Source organism: Xyrauchen texanus, chromosome 30 (assembly GCF_025860055.1).
Source record: "Xyrauchen texanus isolate HMW12.3.18 chromosome 30, RBS_HiC_50CHRs, whole genome shotgun sequence".
NCBI classification, from domain to species: domain Eukaryota; kingdom Metazoa; phylum Chordata; class Actinopteri; order Cypriniformes; family Catostomidae; genus Xyrauchen; species Xyrauchen texanus.
In genome coordinates, this window is record NC_068305.1 from 30,854,387 (window position 1) to 30,878,669 (window position 24,283).

At 37.2% G+C, this 24,283-nt stretch overlaps 2 protein-coding genes across 11 annotated transcripts in view; both read left to right on the forward strand.

The window, feature by feature from the left end:
- The first annotated feature begins 191 nt into the window (after positions 1–191).
- LOC127623849 (F-box only protein 16-like) lies at positions 192–3,334 on the forward strand. Of its 4 annotated transcripts, none has more exons than XM_052098410.1 (7): positions 192–324; positions 529–609; positions 771–806; positions 1,736–1,942; positions 2,129–2,299; positions 2,425–2,667; positions 3,000–3,334. In XM_052098410.1, exons 1-7 carry the CDS (start codon positions 292–294, stop codon positions 3,018–3,020), a joined length of 792 nt encoding a protein of 263 aa, XP_051954370.1. In that variant the 5' UTR covers positions 192–291; the 3' UTR covers positions 3,021–3,334. The 4 variants fall into 4 exon arrangements, with proteins under 4 accessions (XP_051954370.1, XP_051954371.1, XP_051954372.1 ...); XM_052098409.1 differs by having other exon boundaries at positions 263–324; positions 459–609; positions 2,425–2,669; XM_052098411.1 differs by lacking the exon at positions 2,129–2,299 and having other exon boundaries at positions 2,425–2,669.
- A 4,924-nt stretch (positions 3,335–8,258) lies between these two features.
- Positions 8,259–24,283, forward strand: part of fam49a (family with sequence similarity 49 member A) — a 38,005-nt gene continuing 21,980 nt past the window's right edge. For 2 of the 7 annotated variants that reach the window (XM_052098973.1, XM_052098974.1), the window contains exon 1: positions 8,281–8,392. The gene's annotated coding sequence lies outside the window, so the exon portion shown is untranslated. Of the gene's footprint in view, positions 8,393–24,283 lie in introns of all 7 variants that reach the window. The other 5 variants (XM_052098976.1, XM_052098977.1, XM_052098972.1 and 2 more) reach the window with 4 other exon arrangements.

A 24,283-nucleotide genomic window follows, 5' to 3' on the forward strand; every position in this document is an offset into this window, starting at 1 on the left:
ACATAAAACATCTTACGTCACGGGACTGAGATTGAAAAAACACATCCAAAACATGCGCCGAGAATGGCTTAGTGTTGTTACCGTCTTTCATCGTTGCAATTGGCCGTTTGGAGAGATGATGAAATGAAGTTGCAGCTGTTGATTTGTGGTTGCCAGGAATGAGGGGCGGCGTGTTTGGACAGAGGTGGGACAGAGCGAGGAGGGAGTGTGATTGCAATGGAGACTGCAGGAAGTCACCAACCCCATCAATAAACCAAAGGAGCAAGAAACACATTATGGTCTTGTGACCATATGTTTATTCCGATTTTGACCTTGCTGCAGATGGTAGGTTTGGTGTTTCCTAGTTTAAACAATCTACTGTATGTATGTTTTCCTTTTATCCTTGTGTTGTTACAAATGTGGAAATCACTGCTCATTTGTTTGTCAGACCTTTAATGTGGGTGACCTTGATTTTGTAGTACCTAATGCAAGTTTGAGATCTGTGAGTTTTGAAGGAGGTGAGTTTTAATGTCTGAACTTCATTGAAAGATGCCCCAAGCACCCAGCTCTAAAATGCAGACAACACCGAGTACCTGGACCCCTCTAAATCATCAGCTCTCCAAAGCTCAGGTATGTGCACCAGTCACTGAGCAAACAATATTGTATTTTGTATTTACCTTTTTTTTTTTATCATTATGCCGTTTCAATGGGATTAGTTCAAGTTTACACTTTTCAATAACAGTTACATATAGTATTAAGCAACGGTGAATTATATGTGTTCATTCATGCAGGTTTTTGAAGAAAGAAGAAATCTGATTGGAAAGTGGGTAAGATGGACAATTTCTTCAAAGAATCGTCTCTTGTTATTTGTATCGACCTTAGTGCTGGAAATGGCCATGGTTCATTGGGGGACCATAGTGGGGGTGCCAGGGGGCTTTTGAAAACCAGGTTGAGGTAAACTGCTGGATTTTTTTGGATGAATACCTCTCAGTTTAGTGCTCTGGAAATCTACAATCGTTAAACACATGTTGAGGTGAATCCTGTTGTAGTAGATGATATTCCCTTAGAAAAATTTAACCAGTTGTAACAGACAAATCTCACAGTAAATTCTGCGACTGTAGGTCAATTTATTCAGCAAAAATTTGTCCGTGCGTACTGAAATTCTAACTACTGCCTCCAGTGGCGAATCCACAAGTGTTTTGAACGTAAAGTGTTTTTAAAAAGCAAGATTTAAAGCTAGTTGTCAATTAAGTAATACAGTGAAGAATAATGCATATTTTATTAATTTAATTCCAAACCCCAACCCTAAAAGTGGAGTCAAAATGTCATTCATTTTAGAGGGAAAATGAAACCTTCAAATGAATTTCCTGGTTTCATCATGGTACACCCAGGTATGTGATGCTGCTGACTCAACGTGCTTTCAGTTGCACCACAGTATAACAGATGCAGAAATGTATGATGGGAGATGGCGCTTGTCAGTAATTTGTCAGAATGTGGTCAATTCGGGAGCAACATGTCGACTTCCTGTGTGATCATAATCGTTTGAACTGCATCCTCCCTCTTAATTCAGTTACCCCCCCCACACACACACACACACACACACACACACACTTCTAGTTCTGATCGAAATCCTTTTTCTAACATGTGCAGATTCTCATGTTACATCATGACTGCACATTTCTCTCTTATTATGCATTGATTCAAAATGTCCTGTTTGCCTTCATAGTAGCTCAATTGCTCTCCCTCTCTACCCCAGTTTGACAAGTGGACAGATAGCCAGCGTAAACAGGCGCTGCAAGGCTTTTTCTCTAGATGTTCGGTTAGCCAGCTGAAATATCTCAGACAGACTCTGAGCAATTTGGTACCAGAAGAAGCCCTCGACTTCACTAACGCCCTTCCCAGGGTCTTATCCCTGTATATCTTTTCCTTCCTGGACCCCAGAAGCCTATGTAGGTGTGCACAGGTATGTGCCACACATACAAAATTAAAAATTCACTAATAAATGAGAAAACATTATTAGCATTGCAGGATCCTTGCAAGTTTCTATGACATGCGTAAAATGCTCCATTCTACATGCACACTCATAATATATGTCATTCACATGTAGAAGTATGCCAAAGAACTAGTTTATTATTATTTTTTATTGCAGGTGAGTTGGCATTGGAAAAACCTTGTGGAGCTTGACCAGCTTTGGATGCCTAAATGTCTGAAACTAGGATGGTGCATCACTTTTGCTCCCACACCATTTGAGCAAGGTGTATGGAAGAGGCATTATATAGTGACCGTGCAGGCACTTCATATTAGCAGGCCCAAGGTTAAGGTAGTTATAATAAAATGGGCAGGTCAAGTTAACCCTAAATGTTTTTGGTGTCAGGGTTACCCTAAGTCTCAAAATGTATTTGGTGTTTTTTTGTTCCATGTCACCTATTCAATGTTTTTGACTAGATATCTGCAAAGGAGGAGTTCATTATCCCTGAGGTGAAAGTAATTGGCAGTGGAAGTAAGGGGTCACTTCCTATAACTGGAAAGTTTGGTCTCTCAAGACAGCATGGGAAGAGTAAAGATGGGAATGGTTTAGTGAAATCAGCCAAAGGACTTCCACCATGGAGAGATCCGGACAGGCACCCCACCGACACGATAAGCTTTAACTACTTGAATAATGTTGACCCAGTTAAACAAGCAAGAAACGTGTAAGTGAATGGCTTCAGTTAATCATTAGGACCTATTTTGTCTGTCATGCACACACATAAATGTGTGTGTGTGTGTGTGTGTGTGTGTGTGTGTAGTATACATAAATATGAGTGGATATATTTTGTGGGGTAAAATGAAAACATAACTCTAAGATATGCTGCAATACTAATAAAAGCTAAGAAATGACCCCTTCTCCCAAATATATTACATATAGTCAAACTTATTAACTATGTATATTTATATTGTAAGTAAACTTGTTTCTGTGTGACCATTTGAAAATATTTAGTTCAACTACAGCAGAAAATGTGAATTCATCTTTATCTCTGCAGGCTCCTAAAGGGAAGATGTAATTCCAATACAACAAGACAAGAAAATGGCAAAAAATACCATCCCACTCTACATACAAGTTGCGCAAGTCCAAATCTTTAGGAAGCCAATATAACTGTCATGTGACTGCTCTGTTGATTCTCATACAAATAAGCAGAAACGGCAGCATGCAAAGAATTCTCCAGAGACTACATAAGTTATCGTGCATACTGAAAAGACTATAGAGTACATGGAACATAATGGCAATGAGCTGCACAGAGGAAAAGGAAGGCACTGTGTTGCTAGGAGAAGAAAACTAATTTAAAAGTTTATCATTAAAAATAAAGGATTTAATTTGTGTACCTTCCCAGATGTTTCTGTCCTTGGATCTTTAAGCAGTAGGTAAGCAAATGCATAAAAGGCCACAATGGGCCACACAGAGTTTAGACTTGCTTTCAGCAAACAAGGACTCCAAAAAGAAACTTGCCCAGACCTCCAAATATAATGCAGGGATATGTTCATGTCCAGTAAGGCCTTCAGTGCCCAGACTGAGTAATGTGAGGGGCTTCTTGCAATACAGATATCCCATCAAAGCACACCAAGTAAGGCATATGCTCTTCTTCTGTAAGTCTAGTCTTAAAGGGATGGTTCACTAAAAATTAAAAATGTTCTCACCATTTACTCACTCTCATTCCCAGATGTGCATGATTTTCTTTCTTCTGCAGAACGATTATTAGCAGAATATTTGAGCTCTTTATGTCCATACAATATATCCATACAATCACACAAAGACAACATAAAAGTAATCCATATGATTCCAGTGTCTTCAGAGAAGATATGAAAGGTGTGGGTGAGAAATCGATCAATATTTAAGTTCTTTTTTACTTTAAATCTCCACCTTTGATCAGCCAGACCAGTAGGTGGCGATATGCATCGAATTTTGCATATCGAATGCAAATCTCCAAAAAACAAAAGAAGAATGGAAGTGAAAGTGGAGATTTATAGTAAAAAATTTATTAAATATTGATCCGTTTCTCACCCTCACCTTTCATATTACTTCAGAAAACATGGATTTAATCACTGGAGTCTTATGGGTTACTTTTATGCTGTTTTTTTTTTTTAAACCTATTACATTTTGTATTGATTTGATATAGTTGATAAAGAAATGCAAAACATTTATACATTGAGTCAACATTTAACTCCCTCTTCTAACATTTTCCCTCCCCAATCACCATCCCGACACCGACCCCCAACGAACATCCCTGTGGTCACACATAAGTATACACACACACACACAAATAATATAATAATCATACACGTCTAAAACTACACCTCTCTCTCCACAGCCCCTGATCAAGAGTCCCCCAAGAATGCCAAGTAATTGCCCAATTTCCCATCAAATTATTCCCAGATCCCCAGCCTTCTGGGGACACCTCCTTGTCATGATACCTCCTTGAAAGCAGCCACCCTCCCCATTTCCACGCACCACTCCTGAAATGAGGGGGCTCCAGCCAACTTCCATCCCCTTAAAACAATCATAACACTGGTCAGAACCCATTTTTTTATTTGTTTATCCCCTATTTTGATGACCGCCCAATTGGCTAAAATACAGTAATAATACACTCTGAACCTTCAACCAAAATTCTTGGATCTTAACATACCCCCCAAAAACATGGGTTGTGTCTCCATCTTCTGATTGGCATCACCAGCAGGTGGGTGTGTCTTTAAGACCAAGTCTATACAATCTAGAAGGGGTCCAGTAGAATCTATGTAAAATCTTGAATTGCATAAGGTGCACCCTTGCATCTCTAGATACAGACTTGGATGTTTATTAGAATCCTAGACCACACTCCCTCCTCCAATACCAAGTTTAAATCTTTATCCCATAATCTCTTGATAGAAGTTAAAGATCCATCACTAGACTCTGAATTAGCAGGGAGTAATACACTGATGCCTCATGACCTTTTCCAAAAGCAGTAATCACCAAATTTTCAAAGGATGTCAACATTCCACTCTCAAAGTCACCAAGCTTATTAACCTCCCTCACAATCCACTCTGTCCAGCAGAAAGGGGGCTTGTTAATACATCATTTTTAGTTGTATTCAAGGCAACATTTAATATGTCCGAATTAAACACTCTGGACACTTTTGTCCATACCGAGTGCAAATGTGAGATAACTGGGTTTAACTTAACTTCTCTGATTAATAATAAAAAAATATGTGTAGTCCTAGCTCTTCTTTGTCAGTCGGCCTATGTAACTTATAAAAATGTAATCTGGGTCATTTACCATTCCAAATGAAGGACTTCGCTATGCTATCAAATTGCTTGAAATAAGAGAGGGGGAAATCTACAGGGAGAGATTGTAGCAGGTAGTTTTTAATAACTTTTTAAAAACAATAATTTGAATAAAATTAACCTACCCAATCATAGATAAATGTAATGAAGCCCACCTGCCCACATCGCTCGAAAACTGGAACTAAATCACACAAATTTGCTGGGAATAAAATGGCCAAATACTGAATGCACTGTTTGGGTTTTTTCACTGGAAAACACCTGGCTGAAAAGCCTTCGCTGGGCAGTACAGTGTCAGAGACAAAGCTTCAGATTTAGACCAATTGACTCCTGTATCCTGAGAACTTGGATAAGGAATTAATAATTCTGTGGAGGCAAGGCATAGATCTAGTGGTGTCTGAGAAGAAGAATAAAATGCCATCTGCATAGAGCAAAATCTTATTCGCCATACCTCCCGCTACCACCTCTGGAAAATCATCTTATCGCTGCTGCTAATGGTTCCAGAGCAAGACAGAACAATAATGTGGAATTCAGAGTAAAATAGTCTGAAATTAATCCATTTGTTTGTACCCCCACTACCAGGTGTATATAAAGTAACTTAATCCATCCAATAAAAGTACTCGCAAACCTGTATATTTCCAAAATATTAAAGAGATAATCCCATTCTACCATATCAAATGCCTTTTCGGCATCAAGTGAGATCTCAGTGACCGGAATCTGATCATTTGCCACTGACCACATGATATCAATGAAAGCCTAATGTTATCAGGAGAGCTACAGCCTTGAATAAAACCCACCTGATCTATATGTATAAGAGATGTCATAACTTTACTTAATCGGTTTGCCAAAATTTTTGACAACAGTTTTACATCTAGCTGGAAAATTGGACAGTAACTTTTACACTCATTTGGATTTTTGTCATTTTTAAGAGTCAGAATGATCCGTGCTTGTGTCATGGTTGGCAGAAGCTTTTCATTCTTTAATGATTCCATATAAACTTCTAACAAAAGTGGAGCCAATTCTGTAGCATAACATCTAAAAAATTCAGCGGCAAAAACGTCTGGCCCTGGAGCCATGCTCTTCCAAGGTTCTCTCAGAATCCAAAATTTTGTTTTTGCTCAGTCGTCTGTTTAGGGAGTTCTAATGGTTCCACAAAGTTTCTATTAGCTTACCCTCTCCATGACTCCAGATAATCTATCAGTTTCTCGACATCCCCCACTCTTGTAACCATCTCAATGAACTTCATCTCCATGGCAGTGATCGATCGAAGTATTATAGCAAACTCCTCCAAGTCAGCAATGACCTTCGTCAGCATTGCCGTCACGTTCATCAATTGTTCGGCTGCTGCTCGGGGGCTTCAGCTAGAGCACGTACGTTTTTTTTTTTTAATGTTTCTAGAGCCCGAGGATTTTGAATTCTTTGACATATTGTCTCCCTAGAACAGTTAAGAATCAGGGTGTATTGAATCTCAACGGTTTATGACACAAAAAATATTAAAACTTCAAAGTGCGCAGAGCTCGCCATTCACACGTCAAAATCTTGTATGGTGCCCTGATTTTTCAAAGTTCTGACCACCATTCACTTCCATTGTATGTACCTTTAGAGCTGAGATATTCTTCTAAAAATCTTAATTTTGTGTTCTGCAGAAGAAAGAAAGTCATACACATCTGGGTGACATAGGTGTGAGAAATGATGAGAGAATTTTCATTTTTGGGTGAACTATCCCTTTAAAAAAGATGTTGCGCTTTTATGTTAATCAAGTCAACCTGACCAAGAATGTCAAATAGTCTCTGGGCCTTTAGGGAAATAATAGAATATTTGTATTAAATTAATGAAACTATACAGTGTAACACAATTTGTTAGATTAGCTGGTCTTATAAACATTACTTTGTTCCAGTGGTGTCTCTTTTTGGAGGACAACCCAGAAGGACCCCAACATGTCTAATCTGGATACACAGGGCCCCCTTCCGGATGATGTTGGAATAGCAAAATGCACACCTTAACAATCAAATTAACACTAAATGATTAAATGATTGCAGCAAAATAACAAAAACTAACAACAACAACAAAAAAAGCAACAACAAAAAAACATGTTTTATTTATTTTAACAAAAGTAGTTAAATAAATAAATAAATAAATTATTATGTATTTAATTAATTAGGTCATGATGATATCGTTTCCTTCATCCTATGAGTCCCTTATATACTTTAAAGGACACTAGATGTCCCCGTTTGCTCAGTAGGGTCTCCCACTACTGAGTAGTGCACATTAGTTGATCTGTTTTATTTACTGAGTGAATTCATTATTGAAATGTCATTGTAATTCTGTATATTGTAATTTATATTCTCATATATACACAGTTTATAATTTTTGAAACTGAGAACTTTGTCTTTGTCATGGAAACGGTCAATTAGATCTTGTAAAATGTCAAAACAATAAATGTGCTTTTCAACTTCTGTGTATGTAAAATTTAAATATATGAAAATGAAAAATCTATTGATTTACTCTGAATTTTCAATTACCTTTATGACCCTTACCTGGATTTGCTAAATTTTCTTTGACAAATCTTTAAAATTTGTTTGCCATATTCAATGGAATTGATTTATCATGCATTTTGGTGGATGGCAAATTAATGAACTATTGTGAACTGAATAATTAGCACCATTATTAACTAAAGGCATACGCATTGCCTTTATCAGTGTTATGAGTTTGAGTAAGGTTTTTGATTTGTGTTTTTTATTATTATTTTTTTTTTATAAATGCTTACACCGATTGAAACAGTTTTTTTTGGAACAGTTGTCATATTTTTATGTTTATCACGGTAAAGAGTATGTGTGTGTGTGTGTGTGTGTGTGTATATATATATGCATATATGCATTTTTGAAATTGCTGTTGCAGTTTTTGGAACAGGGCCTTTATTTTGAAATGTTTTTCTCATGCGGCCTTCTTGGATAGGAGTTCCTGTCGCTGTGTTCACGCGGCTGTCTTTGCTGAAATATTTAGTACAGTCACTCACTTGACTGCAACTGTAGTGGGGAAGTGGAAGGTGGCACTGTCTGAGGGCTGAGTTGGAAGACTTTTAAAGAAGCAAATCCACTGGAAAAACTATTTGCTGAGATTATTGGTAAGTGTAATATGACTTCGTTTGTGTTCGCTGATTTTTTTTTTTTTTTTATACAATTGGAAAATATTTTTTTTTCCCCCGGATTTTTGTGATAGTCAGCGCGCGCTCTAGCTCTGTGTCAAACGTCTCAATTTTCCCACAGCCGCAGGAAGTGCGACTCCCCTTCACTCTAGAAAAAAATAGAGTATTTAGATAATTTTGTCATGCAGATTTCGTTGTTTTTTCTCTCCGTAAATTTAAGTAAAACCAACAGAAGTTATATATTTTTTTAAATTATAAATAGACGTAGTAGTACTCAAGATTCGGTTGGTGTCCGTTATTAATGGTTAATATGAGAATGTGAGAAGTTCTTACTGACGTTAATAGCGTTGCAGATTCGTTGTATATTTATGTAAAATGTGTGTACTTTATTCAGTTGTCTGGTTTACGAACGTACTAATACTGTATTTTACAGTGAAGTCCCCCATTGGCGGTTACTTTGAGTTGTCAGTTGGTTGTCTCGTGTGAGCAACATTGTTTAAAGGGATGGTTCACCCAAAAATTCAAATTCTCTTATCGTATACTCACTCTCATGCCATCCCAAATGTATATGACTTTCTTTCTTCTGCTGAACACAAACGAAGATTTTTAGAAGATTATCTCTGCTCTGTAGATCCTTACAATGCAAGTACCAAAATGTTGATTCTCCAAAATGAACTTAAAGGCAGCATAAAGTAATCCATAAAACGCCGGTGGTTAAACCTATATTAGTTGAGATCAATATCTAAGTCCTTTTATTTTTACTATAAACACTTCTCCCAGCCCAGTAGGTGTCGATTATGCACAAAGAATTTGAATTGCCACAAAACATAAGAAGAATGTGAAAGTGGCGATTGATGGGCTAGAAAAAAGGACTTAAAATGTATCTGTTTCTCACCCACACTCTCTGGAGTCTTATGCATTATTTTTATGCAGCCTTTATTTAAATTTTGCAGCTTCAAAATTGTGTTACATGTTCAATTGTGTTGTAAGGACCTAAAGAACAGAAATATTTAGAAAAATATACTTTTCAAAAATAGTTTTGTTTTGTCTTTGTTTGTGTTTAGCAGAAGTCATGCACTTCTGGGAAGGTGAATAAATGATGAGGGAATTATAATTTTTAGGGGAACTATGCCTGTAACGATTATCTTTTCGAGCTTGTTTGTATCAGATTTTGAAATGGTTTGTTGAAAGTGTAATAATTACCAATATAATGTATGTGTGTGTGTGTTTTTATTTTATTTTTTACTTAAATGTAAAAAATAAATAAAAAAAAAGATTTATTCTGGTGGATTTTCATTGGGTGTTTTTTTATTGTTTTGTTTTTTTGTTTTGTGATCACTTCTGCTATATTTTAAAGGTTTATACCTTAGTTGAGTTGACCCAGAGACTGATTCTGCTTTATCAGTTCCAGGCTATTTTGGACAAAAAAAAAATCTGTTTTAGCTTTACTTGAAATGACTGTCCTTGAAGCATTGTTGGCATAGTTTTCCACAGACATTCATGTCATGCTTCACTCTTTTTTTTTATATGTGATTTCACCATAAATGCAGGCAACAACAAAAAAGAGAGATGGAATGTTAAGGGATTGCACAATGCAATAAGAAAGGTATTGAATGGAAAGACACAAAGTATAAATGAAGGCATACACATTTATGTTGATGACGTTTAATTTAAAGTGTCAAATTGGCAAATGAAAGCTTCAGATTGTAATTGTCACCAGGATACAACAGCTGTTGCTTCTGTGACACTTACTTATGGAGAGCAAAAATCCCACCCATTGGATCCTGTTAAGGGACTGATGAAGATGACGGAGTGCCAGCTCGGACCTCCCCATAGTTTGGAATGAATTTGACAAGTTGCCAAATTGTTGGGATAGTTCTCTTCCAGCTTCTTCAATGTACCATTTTTCAGTGTGCTTCTCTGGCCAGCCAGAGGGATTCTAGATTTATTATTGTTTTCCCAGATCAATTGTGAAACGCTGCCTGTTTCCAGACAGACGGCGACAGCTGCAGTCCTCTGCATGGTGGCTGAGCCTCAGGGTATGCATTTGCATGATATCTTTTTAAATGACGAGGGTCTTATTTCAGGGTGGGTTGACCAGTTTCCCATTCTGACTAAGTTTTCATTGTGGTTAGAAAAGCACAGAAGCACCTGGTGATTAATAAAAGTCTAATTTTGCAGGCAAGTACTTCCACTATGCTCTTAATTGTAGACATAAAAAAACTGAATACAAGCTACCTAACTGCCTTTTTGTACTGTTCTGATTATAGGCTCAGGCTGCTTGATTTTAAGCCCTTTGGATAGATTAACATGCACCTGAACTGTGGTAATGTAGCAAGAACTGCATAAATTGGGTTGTAATGCACGGCACATGTGCTGCATTTTCAAGGCCTTCAGTGCTGGCTAGCTTTAGCTTTAGACTAAGCCTTTTTTCCCAAGCTTTCATAAGCATCTCTGGCCGTGCTGAGTGTAGTGCCAGAGCATCGTTTTGGCAGTGTGTAAATACATTGTGTGTCTTCCAAAAGGCCTCCGCTGCCTCATCCAGCTGGCAACAGGGCATGTGTAAAATCACTTGTTAATCCACGGAGGCCGTTTGTCTGTTTAATGCAGTGCAAGTGTAGCTGGAAAAACAGGATGGACCCTGTGTTGTTTTAGCTGTCCATGGTTTTCTAAGTGTGATTGGATTAGTCCACTCATTTGTCAAGCTTTAGATTACAGCAGTAAATGAAGCTCATTACAACATCTTAAATATATAGGCCTATCACACAGATTTTCAGTATGTTGATCAATTTAGATGCTGTTTCAACTTCTCCATTTATCTGCAATCCCAAATTTGGGATGTATTGAATTGCTTCATTTTGTACTTCAAAGATGTATTCATAAGGACAATGCAGGTCATTAAAGACTGATTCTGATGTGCTGATTTGTGTACATTGTTAAATTCCAAATGAAAAATGTTCACCCCTTTTTTATTTGTGAAAAAATATTAGACGAGTCAATCTGGCTCAGTTTGGTATCATCTGGCATAGGGGGCTTTCACGTTGGCAGTTTAGTCTGAAACAGAGCACGGTTTGAATGTAATATTGATAATGTGAAAGCTGTGTTGCAGAACGGGGAGCTGACCATGGTACATAATCCAAAACTACCTGCAGAAGATGGTCTTCGCTCGGTTGCAATGGAACTGTGGCACGGTTCACATGATTATGAAAGCAATATTTACTTGGGTCCACACTTAAAATAAATGGTGCATTTGGTTTTACCAATTTAAGCGTGATGACATCATTTGCTAAAACAAACAACAACAAAAAAACATGTGTGCCATGAGTGACAATGGAACATTATGGGACACAGAAGAGGTGATGTGTCTTTAGTATACGTGCATGAGTGAGCATGCAACATGCTGTGTCCAAAGATTGTTTGCGGGTAGGGCTGGGATAAACGATTATTTTTTAAACGATTAATCTAGCGATTATTTTTCCGATGCATCGATTAATCTAACGATTCATTTTTCCAGTCCGATTCGATTTCGATTATCTCCCCATTAATTGACTAATAGCAATTTATACATGTTGATTTACATATCTGAATGAAAAAAAAAAAATGAATTCCTTAACATTGCAATATATGTTTATTGCTCTTAAAATTCCAAAATAAAAGACTATACAAGTGCAAAGTAATGCATTCTTAGTCAGAGGTAGCATTCAATAAAACCTTGAAGCCTTGAAAACACATAGGCCTAGCTTACTGAAAAAAAAGTGCATCTTGTAATTCTTCTTTCAGAATAAAATAACAACAATTTGATGTCTAGCATTCAATAAAAAAATAAAAAGGTCACCCAGCCACCCTTTCTTAGAGCTATTGAAAGAATACAGTAACTATTGTAAACTTGGGGGCTTTAAGCTAATACAGAGAATAAATAATAATACAAAAAATAAATAATGAAAATAAACATTCAGAATTCAACATTTATGTTGAACATACTGAAAAAAAGCATCTTCATTCACATGCAAATAGCAACTTACACTCTGACACTTTACTTTCACCTTAAGAATACTGTGCGTGTGTGTGTGTGTGTGTGTGTGTGTGTGTGTGTGTGTGAGAGCGCGCGCGCGCGGCACCTCTTCAGGTGCTGGTGCATTGCCGTGGTGCTAGAATGGAAGGCCATCTCCATTTTGCAAAGACGACATATCACGGAATTGTTTCCTTTAATTTAAAAGAATTCCCATACTTTAGAGGAACGAGTGCCTTGCACTTCTGATGGTTGAGCCACTCGTGTTGCTACTACTCTCCGGCGCCGCCATCTTTGTTTTGGGTCTGACGAATCGACGCGCATATTTTGCGTCAACGTATTTTTGCGTTGTCCCAGCCCTATTTGCGGGCAACAGATATAGTCACCTTCTCTTGGACATGTAGCCTACAATGGCTTGATTATGGCATGTGACGCACAGAGGTACAAGTGTTGCTCTCTCTGGCGCATAATAAAACCAAATGAATAAAAAGCACAAATATACTGTAGCAACCTCTGTTGTGTTCTCCATCATGTCCGAATTTATGATTGTGCATGTTGATGACAGAAAAGCACCGTCATTTGACCCAGTCATGAGTGAGTCTGAAACTAGACCAACGCTTCAGGTCACCAGGAACAAATGCATTTGGATTCGGACTGTAGCAAATGTGCCCAGTATGAAAACTGCCTTAGTATAAACGGAACTACTTCAGTTACACTAGCCGAACAGTGATTTTCAGGCGTGAGCTTAATTTACATAATCGCTGGCCTGTAGATGAGAGATGGAGCACGTATTTAGCGTGTGCCAGCAGTAGGTTGCTAATCCCTTGCCGGTGGGACTTCCTGAGTTAATGGAAACTGAAAAAGCACATCCAGCGTGCTTGAAAAAATCATTCTGTCGCAGAGGAAGGCTCTTGTGTTCTCGTAAAGTGACCAATAAGCTTATTCTTTTACTGAAGAACTGACAAGACACCAAGCTGATATGAACGTTTTCATCTGTGATCACCCTCTGCTGCATTTCATCACAAACTTTGATTATAACACAAAGTGATTCTGTCCCCAAGCGTTTTTCTCCTACACTAAAATGACTAATGAAATCTGAAAGCTGAGACACAACAGTCTGTTTTTACTGAACATACTTCATTACTCAATGAAAGCTATATATGGACATGTGCATAGCCTTGGCAAGCCTCGAGGGGATAAATTAGTGCTTGGCGATACAGCTAAAAATGTATCACGGTATTGTTTCATATCATTCGTATCGATAATTATTGCTACATTTTAATAACCTTTTTTAAACCAAGACCAGTAGAAAAAACTTTGAATTTAACCACAGTATTTGTAATTTACCCACTCTATTAAGACAAACAAAAAATCATTTTAGTTTTAACAGTCAAAAACTAAATAAAATTTAAACATATCATCTTCTTATATGAAGATTAAATAAATAAGTGTTAAAGAAACTATTGAACTTAATAAATAAAATGTGTCAATCATTTGGAGGATTTCTCATAAGGCATTGTTGCCAAGTACCTCTACATCGTGGACTGCTTCTGGGATGTTTGTTTAGGTGAGGTAGATGTAGGTTGTGGATGACATGCTGCATATTCCAAAGGGTGGAAGCAGTTATGGTGATGAAATAAGTTGCTTGTTTTTTTGTTTTGCAAAGCTTACACACAACTGTGATCTGATGTTGGTCAGATGTAAAGAAACCAAAAAACTGCCAAACTGGCGAGGTGACGTCCTTTTTTTTATTCACAATCTCCTCATCGCCGGCAGGCATGGCACTCATTTTCAGAATTCACATGTGTTTGTGTGTTCTTATTTCACATGGTGATGGTGCAACCAAATCCTACAGCAACGCAACTTGTTATTGGCTAGTAGCACGCTCCTTTATCAAGTCATATGATAGGCTGTTTATGATCCAGGGACGGCGCATGCTTGAGGGTTGTTCATGCAACCAAACTTCCCATTTATTTGCATTTGAATGCATTTAAGTGAAACTATCGAGCGTTATATAATTGGTGTACCGTCTATGAATACAGATACCATTTTATTGCCCAGCTCTAGGATAAATTCACAAACACGCACTTTCACAAGGTAATGTTACTCCAAGAATCGCTTCCTAAATCACCCTATATATATATATATATATATATATATATATATTTTTTAATATAATATATTATGCAATAGTAGAGCATTTCTGTCCTAATGTTTTCACAAATTATTTTAATGCTCTTTGTATAAACCCACAAGCCCTCATTTCTCATGTAGCAAAGCCTTTGCGATTTCATTTAATAATTTCTTCACTCCACAGAAAGAGAGCAAGCGTGCTCTTGCATCATTGCGTGTCATTAACACCTCGTTTATGAACCCACTATGACCAAGAACATTTGCGATTACACAATCGTTTAAAGTGAAGACGGAGCGCTTTGCATTCACTGTAAAAGTTTAGATTTGTTGCAGGAGTTTGGTGCGAGCCTCTGCAGACGGCACACACATCAGAGTGCTTGAGGAGCACTTCACGCGCTCTTCCGGACAGGAGCTGCTCTGGTTGACGTCAAGGTTGCAGCTCAGTGACGCTTGAAGTTTAACTGAATGACACAAACGTGCTGTTGATGGCATTTATATATTCACTTAAATTCCCTTATTTGGGCATTAAAATGTGATTGGAATTTGATGTGCACAGTAATCTTTGAGTTTTCTTAAATATTTGAGATAACCACGGTCAGATCAAATAACTGGCATCATATTTAATAAATGCAACAGGACAGGTATGTTTGTCACCATATGTTATTCTTAATTGGCAAATGTGTCCTAATTCCAACCGAAGAGAGCGAGATCTCAGGAAAACACTCCACATGTGTGACACCCTCGGCCAAAATTGAGTTGTTTGGAGTCTTCTAGTGTGCTGACAGCTTAACTGTTATAGTTGGCTTGAAGCAGATTGGCCCTTGGACTTACCATCTTAATGTTCTTATTAGCTTTGAGCTCTAATAAAGACTCAAATTTTGTTTTGTTTTCTTCAGCAAATTGCAAGTGAGATTTAAATAATACAGACTAGGGCTGTCAAGATTATGAAATTTAGCTGATGATTAATTGTGAAACAAATAATTGCGATTATGACAATTCATTGTCCGTTTTGGGGCTATGACAATACATGGTCTGTTTTAGGGCTTTCATGATTAATTTTCATAGTAATTGTCATATTTCTAAAGGTGTGCATTTTCTGCATGTGTAGTTCATACACCTTAACATTTAAATTAAAAGAAAATCACATATCTCTATTTTATTATTAGTTTTTTTTTTTAAAGTCTTTAAAAACTGATGAATGACATGGAAAAACATTACCTATATGGTGGCCGATATAGTTAATTTTTTCTATGTCGATTGTTTACTGATTTTGCACCGATATGACTATGCAAAGGTACTCTGAAGGCTTCTTTCTTAAACAAATATTTGTATCAAAGAATATTTTACTTTATTATACATAGTCAACAAATTCAAGAAATGAACACTGAAAAAATAAAGAATAAATTAAAATACAATATATAGCTTAAACAACATCAGTACTTTATGTTCAGTATCAGTCAGTTGCTGACCATTTAAATAAAGAATATATTCAAATAAAATAAATGTCTAAATAAACATCAGCACTGTTTAGTATTAGTCAAATGCTGACCATTCCATTTTTTTCTTCGTTGCTGGCTAACGAGTGGCCAAAACTAGACTGTGGTTTTGAAGACGTGGGTGATCTTTTGTTTTATTTTATTTAATTGTTTGTCTCCAGCTTCCAAATGCCTTTCTCTCCTTTTGTGCCCTCTATAAAACCACCTGCCTAATATAGTTTAGGTCCCCCTTATGCTGCCAAAACAGCTCTGACCCATCAAGGCATAGACTCAAGACCTCTGAAGGTGTCCTGTGTTATCTGACACCAAGACGTTAGCAGCGGATCCTTTAAGTCCTGTAAGTTGTGAGGTGTGGCTTCCATGGATCGGACTTGTTGGTCCAGCACATCCCATAGATGCTCAATAAGATTGAGATCTGGGGAATTTGGAGGCCAAGTCAACACCTTGAACTCTTTGTCATGTTCCTGAAACCATTCCTGAAAAATGTTTGCAGTGTGGCAGGACACATTATCCTGCTGAAAGAGGCCACTGCCATCAGGGAATACCATTGCCATGAAGGAATGTATATGGTCTGCAACAATCTTTAGATTCTTTAGGTGGTACTTGTCAAAGCAACATCCACATGAATGCCAGGACCCAAGGTTTCAAAGCAGAACATTGGCTAGAGCATCACACTGCCTCCGCCGGCCTGCCGCCTTCCCATAGTGCATCCTGCAGCCATCTCTTCCCCAGGTTAATGATGCACATGCATCCGGCCGTCCACATGATCTAAAAGAAAATGTGACTCATCAGACCAGGCCACCTTATTCCATTGCTCCATGGTCCAGTTCTGATGCTCACATCGGTGTGGGCAGGGGTCAGTATAGGCACTCTGACCTGTCTGCATCTACGCAACCCCATACGCAGCAAGCTGCGATGCACTGTGTGTTCTTACGCTTGCCTTTTTTACTACTTCCAACACATGAAATTCAAGAACTTACTGTTCACTTGCTACCTAATATATCCCACCCCTTGACAGGTGCCATTGTAACGAGATAAGAAATGTTATTCACTTCACCTGTCAGTGGTTTTAATGTTGTGGCTGATCAGTGTATTTCATTGGCTGTAGCTCATTGCCAGTTTCTCACTCGTTGCAACAGTGCGCACACATGACAGCTCATCGGCCATATTTCAAGCAGGTTGGAAATCCGTTGTAGCATCTGTTACTTGATGGGGCCAGTCGTATGAGTAACGCACACTACATGACTGTTGGTCCCGACTTCGCCAACTCAAGACATTAAAGGAGACAAGCTTGAGTCATGTAGTGTGCGCTAGACTTCACATATTTAGCACTTCTAAACCACCAAATGCAGAGTTTATATTAAAAAAACATCTCAATAGTTATTGCGATTTAAAAAAAATAAAAATCCATGATATCAATGATAAGCTTTTAAGTAATTTTCTATATTTAGCCAGTGTTCTACATCTAGATGTTCAGCTGCATGCCGCTAAAAACAATAATATGCACATTCAAATGTTTAAAATGGGTATTTGAATTTTGGATGTGTGCCAAGAACTGACGATGACTTCAGATCGATCACATTCTTGCGGTTAAAAAAAAGGCTAGAGACAGTGCAAAAAATATGGTTTAACAGAAAGCAGATGTCTCAATATGCTTTTTAAAGTTCTTTTTAATTACACAGCATCTAAAAAAAACAGTGCCCCTGCATGAGATGCTGATATAACAAAAACAAAGACATTAGTCTAGCACGTGTTTACAAAGAAAAACAAATAGATGGTTGCAAAAGCATTCTGTGTGAAAAGCCCCTTACATTAGGTCTTGCTCTCTCGTAAGCGTTTCTCAAATTAAGCAAGGACTTTTTTTAACGCTTTGTCAGGAAAGGAGTTCAACTTGGAAATGTGTGTCTCGAGATCGTCATGTTCTGTTCCATTCTGTTGTGTTCCGTCTGACTGAACAGCCCCTGGCCTGTGCTCATAGTCTGAGCCGCTTTACCCCTGAGTTCAGCCGAATACCATTGCTATCTGGGAATATTGCTACCCTATATACAACTGTAATTAATTAAAAAAAACCAATGTGATGTCTGGAGAAGTACCCTGTGGCATCAGTGCAAGTGTAACACCATATTTTAAGTAATTTTACTTTTGAGAACATGGACTGACTTATGCACATTAGTTGAAAGGGGGATGGTATTTAACAAAATAAAACTTTAACAGCCAGGAATGTTCTTTGCAATAATACAATGGTGCTGTATGTTGTATTTATTTAATTTGCCCTCTTGTGGACTAAGGAAACAACATCAATTTAAAAATCATCTGACTTTAAAATTTTTATATTATATGAATTTTGAAAGTAAAAATTAGAATTTAGTTTCTCGGTTCATTTGACAGCCCTAGTTGTTAGCCTAAACTTTCTCACTTTAATGAAAATATAAAAATGGTCCATTCAGACTTCTACATTTTCTAAATTGTATCCCATACAGTATCATTCCTCAGTCACAAGTAAAAATATTCAAACAAAAACTGAACTGCTATCATTATGCTTCTAAAGGAACAGATTATCTTTTAACATTTATAAATTCTGTAAAATATTGTAATATTTTGGTAGAAGATCCCTCAGACCCCACTGCTTTGGCTGTCTCTGGGCCCCCAAAGCAGTTTTGTAGAGACTGTTTTGGATAATAATAATAAAAAATAAAAAATTCCTTTTCCAACTTGGGGGGAAAAAAAAGTGCAAATGTGCCTGTATTTAATCGATATTTCGTTTCGATATCGAACGAAATGAAAAAGAATATTGTGATATTATATTTGGCCATATTGCCCAGCCCTGTAAGTGAATACCAAGCCTTTATGAAATTCTTAAATGTTTTATGAAATTTCTGTGGTCTTTTATTTTTTACAACAAAGATTCATAGAAGTTTAATATTTTAGCAAGCCCAGGTAATTTGAACTCAACCAAACACATGACAGATTGTTGGCATTGCCAAAACTGCACTATATTTGTCAACACCAGTGTGGTGTTTTCTGTTGTTCACTATCAGCAAACTTCCTGCTTCTTTTTCGCTTTTATTTCCTCCCTGTGTCAGATGGGCCACTACACTGAGGTTAATCAGAGGGGAAGTAGCTTATGTGATGTGCAATGATTGAAGAAACCACTGGTAATATTTTTTACATAATATCTCAAGTAGGATATTTGTGAAATCTTGTTGCTTGACTGTTGTGCCTGAGAACATTGTTTTACTTACTGCAGGCGATTATGTAGGTGAGAAACAGTGTTGACCAGCATACTGTAAAGTGGAGCGTTCCCAGAGCTGACGCCCCAGCTGGCATATGAAATTGACTGTGTAACCTTGGCCTCCTGAAGCTGTCTGGTTGTTGTTAGTTAAGCTGCTTTTTCATTGATTTTAGCAGCTGCTTGAATTTTAAGATTTATGATGTTATTTATTGTCCATGGTAACAGTCTCTATAGCACTATGAACAAAATGCATCATTGTTCAGATATTCTTTTTCTCCCTCCCTCTTTCTCTCTTTTTAATTTGAACTCCTTTGTTTAAATGTATGTAACCTGGTCCTTGCTTTACTGTTTGTTTATTTATTTATTTGTAATGCAAGGTTAACCAAATACCATGTGCTCTTTTTTTTTTTTTTTTTAATTTTGTTTTTAAATGACATCAAGCAACAATGAGCTGATTATAGAGACTGCATGACCCACATATCTTTTGATATAGTCAGTCAGGAATCCAAAAAATATATGCACAGTTGGTAAACAGGTTTAACCCCTTTTTGCAACAAACAGCAGTGCACCAGGATGAATGGTACTTGTAAATAATTTAGTAAGATAGTAGGTCCACTCCTGTGTTTTTAAAATACCATAGAGTCCTGCTAATTACAGGAGAAGACATGAGCCCAAAATGCAAGGGTTTTGTGTGTGTGTGTGTGCAGTTCTACAGACTTGGATTGGGCTGGATGATAAGTGAAGATCATCTCTCTTCTCCAAAACTCTGAGACATGGCTCTCTTTGTATCTCAGTGCTTTTGAAATTCAGAGATCAGAACAGAAGTGCCTTTCAGACCAAATGTTGTTTGTAAGATGAATTGTGTGCTTCAAAGTCCTACACACTTTATGACGGGCTGTGGAGGCCGTCTCTGAATACCAAACAAACCCCCATCCATTTATGCACTGAGGCTGTTTTGTGTTTTTCTCTTCCTTTGCCTGATATACAAAATGTAAAGAACATTAGCTAGATAAACTGTTGCCTCCTTAAGAGAGCAGGGGGGTATTCTAGAGATCAGGTTAAGCAACTTACCTGGGTAAGTTTATTCTGAGTATGTGGATAGCCTGACAGTTACTTCAGATTTTGGTTATGTTAGTTGTCATAGCAACTTACTCACTGAACATAACCTGCTCCGGAGTAGTGCCCTTCTGATAGTGACACATGATTATACTTTTAAAGCATTTTTATGCACGGCTCCAGACTGCGATTAAAATGGTCATTAATGGCCCTAATAATATATATAGAGGAGGGAACGGAACTAATTTATTCACACACATGATGGATCTTCCTGGACACGAAATACACAACCGGTAGAGAATGCACAGTTGAAGTGGTTTAGTTTCCAAAGAGATGTTGCCCTTTACAACTGTTGTAAAGACATATTTCAAAAAGAACTAAACACATTTTTCCAGTTTCATTTGATGAATGTGCAGGTAATGTCTGCCAATTCAAAGCTTAAGCAATTAATCACTCGTTCTTCTACTTCTCTAACATGATAATATGCGATCATTTCTCAGACCACAGATAAAGCATATAGGTTAGAGAGATTTCTCTAGATTTCTCATCACTTTCGTTCATGTACTGTACATATAAATGCACACATTTCCAGATTTGTTCATTGTACACTCTTTATTATCTTAAAATATAAATGAGACATGCTGTCATTTAGAGTAACCTACAGTGCCCTCCTTTTGCGGGTGGTCAAGTGATTCAATGAAAAGGTGTCTTTCTGATGTGAAGCCTCCTCTACTCCATTAGAAGCTGAATGGTCCTTCTTCAAATTGCATGTTTAATCTGCTTTTCAATATGGACCTTTTACAACTTCCTTTACACTAGGAAGAAATGTGTTATTTTTCTCTAATATTTCTCTAATATCATGAGCATCTATAATGTACAATCAGAAACACGATCTTCAGTTAAAACAGCATAATTTCATTCAGTACCAAGTTGTTGGAGGTAGATGAACCCTCTACATGAGACTGCACAGCCATTAAGACAACAAACAAGTTTTATTGCCACACCAAATAAGAAAAGGACATAATGGTCACATAACTGTAAGACTTGTATCATTCTCCACCTCTGTTAAAGCAGATCTTCATCTTCTGAATAATCATGTGTGACCTACCAATAAACATTACATTCAATCTATGAAAAATTATGACAAATGTGGGAGATCCTACAATTGAAAAAGTTTAATACAATGACTCCATCTGCAACTGTGGGAAATTTGATATGATTCTAAGTTTTTTGAAACCCCAATTTTAAACTGGGTACATCAAATGGAATTAAAAAGTAAGGAAATACATTCAGTTCACATGACATACTGTAAAATAAAATGAGCATGCACAGAACATTGTAAATACCAATAAAATTCATCTTAAAATAAAGGGTATATATAGACTATTATCATAATATGAATGTTAATACTTATACTGAAGTTCAGTGCAAACAAATAACATAACGGTCGACCTATTAAACATAAATATAGGGCTAATATTAGACTTCAATTAAACTTTTACATGAACTGTAAAACTTAATCGTTTTAGTAATTAAATAATTCATGCAATGATTGAGTATACTTTCTGTCAAGCAAACTCTTAGTCCTCAACCGATGCAGCTCCTACCACTATTACGAATGAAGATGTAGTAATGCTCTTTGCAGTCATATGTAATGTTCTGTGTCACTGAAATATGGCACGCACAAACTCTCAAACTCACAGTTGAGTGAACTAACCCCGCACAGGTGTTCTGGAAAACACACACCGGGAGTAAGCAAGTTTTGGGTTAATCAGCAGACATTTCAGGATATATATATCATGGGAAGTCAACCTTGCTTTCTGGAGTACACCCTTAGAAACTCTGAAATAAAAATATTATGTTAAACATTGATAATGTTAAGACCAGAGATTCACATGTACTCTTTGAATAGGGTGCATTGTTTTGGAAGTGTTGCTCCACCTCTGTGGACCATTTCTAGGTTTGCTTTCCTCCTTAGTCAAAACCGAGAGGTCTTTAAAAATGGATGAAACCATGAGGTCTCGCCCTGTGGTGTCTCTGTTATGTTTTGAAGGGTGGAGCAGCCCTTTTTTAAGCCTTTTATGATCCTTACAAGTCTCGGTTGAAAAAATCAAAGCCTTTTATTATGACTGGCCTTTTAGTCTGTTGATGCAGAATATCACATCAGGTATGGTGTCTGTTGGCTGTCAATTTTAAAAAGTAGATTTAAGCTCTGTGTTCTGCCCTGAAAGCTTCTTTAAAGCAAACGAGATGCACTTGTGCATTGCTCACTAATATTGAGTGGTACTAAATATTTTATCTTGCATTGGACCACCCTGTGTGGTTGGCATGCTGTAGGATTGAGTTATTCTATAATTATGGAGCCATGTAGGCTTTAAACTCTTATATTATTTGAGAATATCATATAAATTAAATGTATATATTTGAAGTTACTGTATGAAGTGTGCCACCGCAAACAATATGTAGTGTGTAGGTGTAAGTGTGATTTTCTACAATAGAAGTGTAAAGTAAATTTAAAGGGGCAGCATCCCGAAACAAGATTAACACCCACAACATTTGTCCCACTTGTAGAGTGTTTGACTTTTGTGTTTCCCATACTAAAGAAAATGGTAGCGCATAATCAAAAATAGTTAGACAATGTGGGTCACTGCAGTTCAGATTTCTAATAAAATGTACTCCAAATGGCCCCAAAACATTTTTTGAAATTTGGAGCCCTGCTTAGGGCTGGGTATACAAATTTCCCATTTGGATTCTGATTCACATGCTTGATTTGATTCTTATTAATTTGAGTAAAGTTCTTAATTATTCAAGACAAGTAAGTGGTCCGTAATAAAGAAAAATGAAACCAATTACAAGCAATATAATAAATAGAAATGGTGTAACAAAGATACAAATGCATTTAAATTTTCAAGTCCAATATTTTAATATAAATCTGCTTTTTCCCCACTGTTTGTTCACTGCAGACATAAATTACTGTTTATTAATACCTCAACAAGGTGGGCATTTTCACTGAATTTTGAAAGGTATTTTTCCATTTAGGCAAAAAAGCCCTGCACCACCTGCTTATGTAATGATTTGAGGTTACAGTACCTGATATTTTTCTTTTGCCATGTTTAGATGCCCCCTTATGAGATCAATAAGTTGCTAGTATTATGTCTTTTTTGTAAATGATAATCATGCCATCCCAGCAACAACAGATCAGAGAGAAACCACTAGAGATATGACTGCTCACAGGCTTGTTGTGGAGACCAAGACAGGAAATGGCTGTTTTTACTTCACTGTTATTTGTTAGGCTATAGTTTTGTGCTTGTGTAGTGTCCTGTTACTATGCTTTCAGCACTGAGACCACAAACTAATGGAAGACCATACATACCTGAGCTTGAAAATGCAATCATGAACTCCCATACATTGAGAAGTAAGGTCAATTTGCTTCTTTCCTCCATTGGTGTCATCACAGAGGATGCATTCTTTCTCACCTGTTATTCTGTTCAATCACTGGTTTGTGTGTAGGTGGATCTGACGCTCATTGTTTACAGTACAAGGCTCTATGTTATCCATTTTGTTTAGGAGCACTCGTGCAAAGTAGAAAAAGAAGGAAATGTAACGTTAACTGTGTTACAACTTATGTAGGTGCTGAAAAGCTGAATTAAAAATCAGAAAGAGGAGCCTTCGTGCATCTTAACCTCCGGATGAACTGTGGGGAGTGGCTCTTAGGAGCTTCTTGAATGGCTGATGTGTTGCCTTTATGTCTGGGTTAAACATTGCCATTGGCAAATAATGCACTGAATAGATATCTGAAATGGATTAACACTAGGGCTGGGAATTACCACCGTCCTCCCGATTCAAAATTGCAACAATATTTCTTAGCCGATTCGATAGAGGTGTGAATCTTCACTAGCCTCATGATTCGAATATAAAATGATTCTCGATGCATCTTGTCCTTC

Coding starts and splice junctions, on each gene's coding strand:
- LOC127623849 (XM_052098409.1), top strand. CDS start 529: ATGCCCCAAGCACCCAGCTCTAAAATGCAGACAACACCGAGTACCTGG. Junction 2,300..2,424: donor TTAGCAGGCCCAAGGTTAAG/GTAGTTATAATA, acceptor GTTTTTGACTAG/ATATCTGCAAAGGAGGAGTT. Junction 2,670..2,999: donor GTTAAACAAGCAAGAAACGT/GTAAGTGAATGG, acceptor TTATCTCTGCAG/GCTCCTAAAGGGAAGATGTA.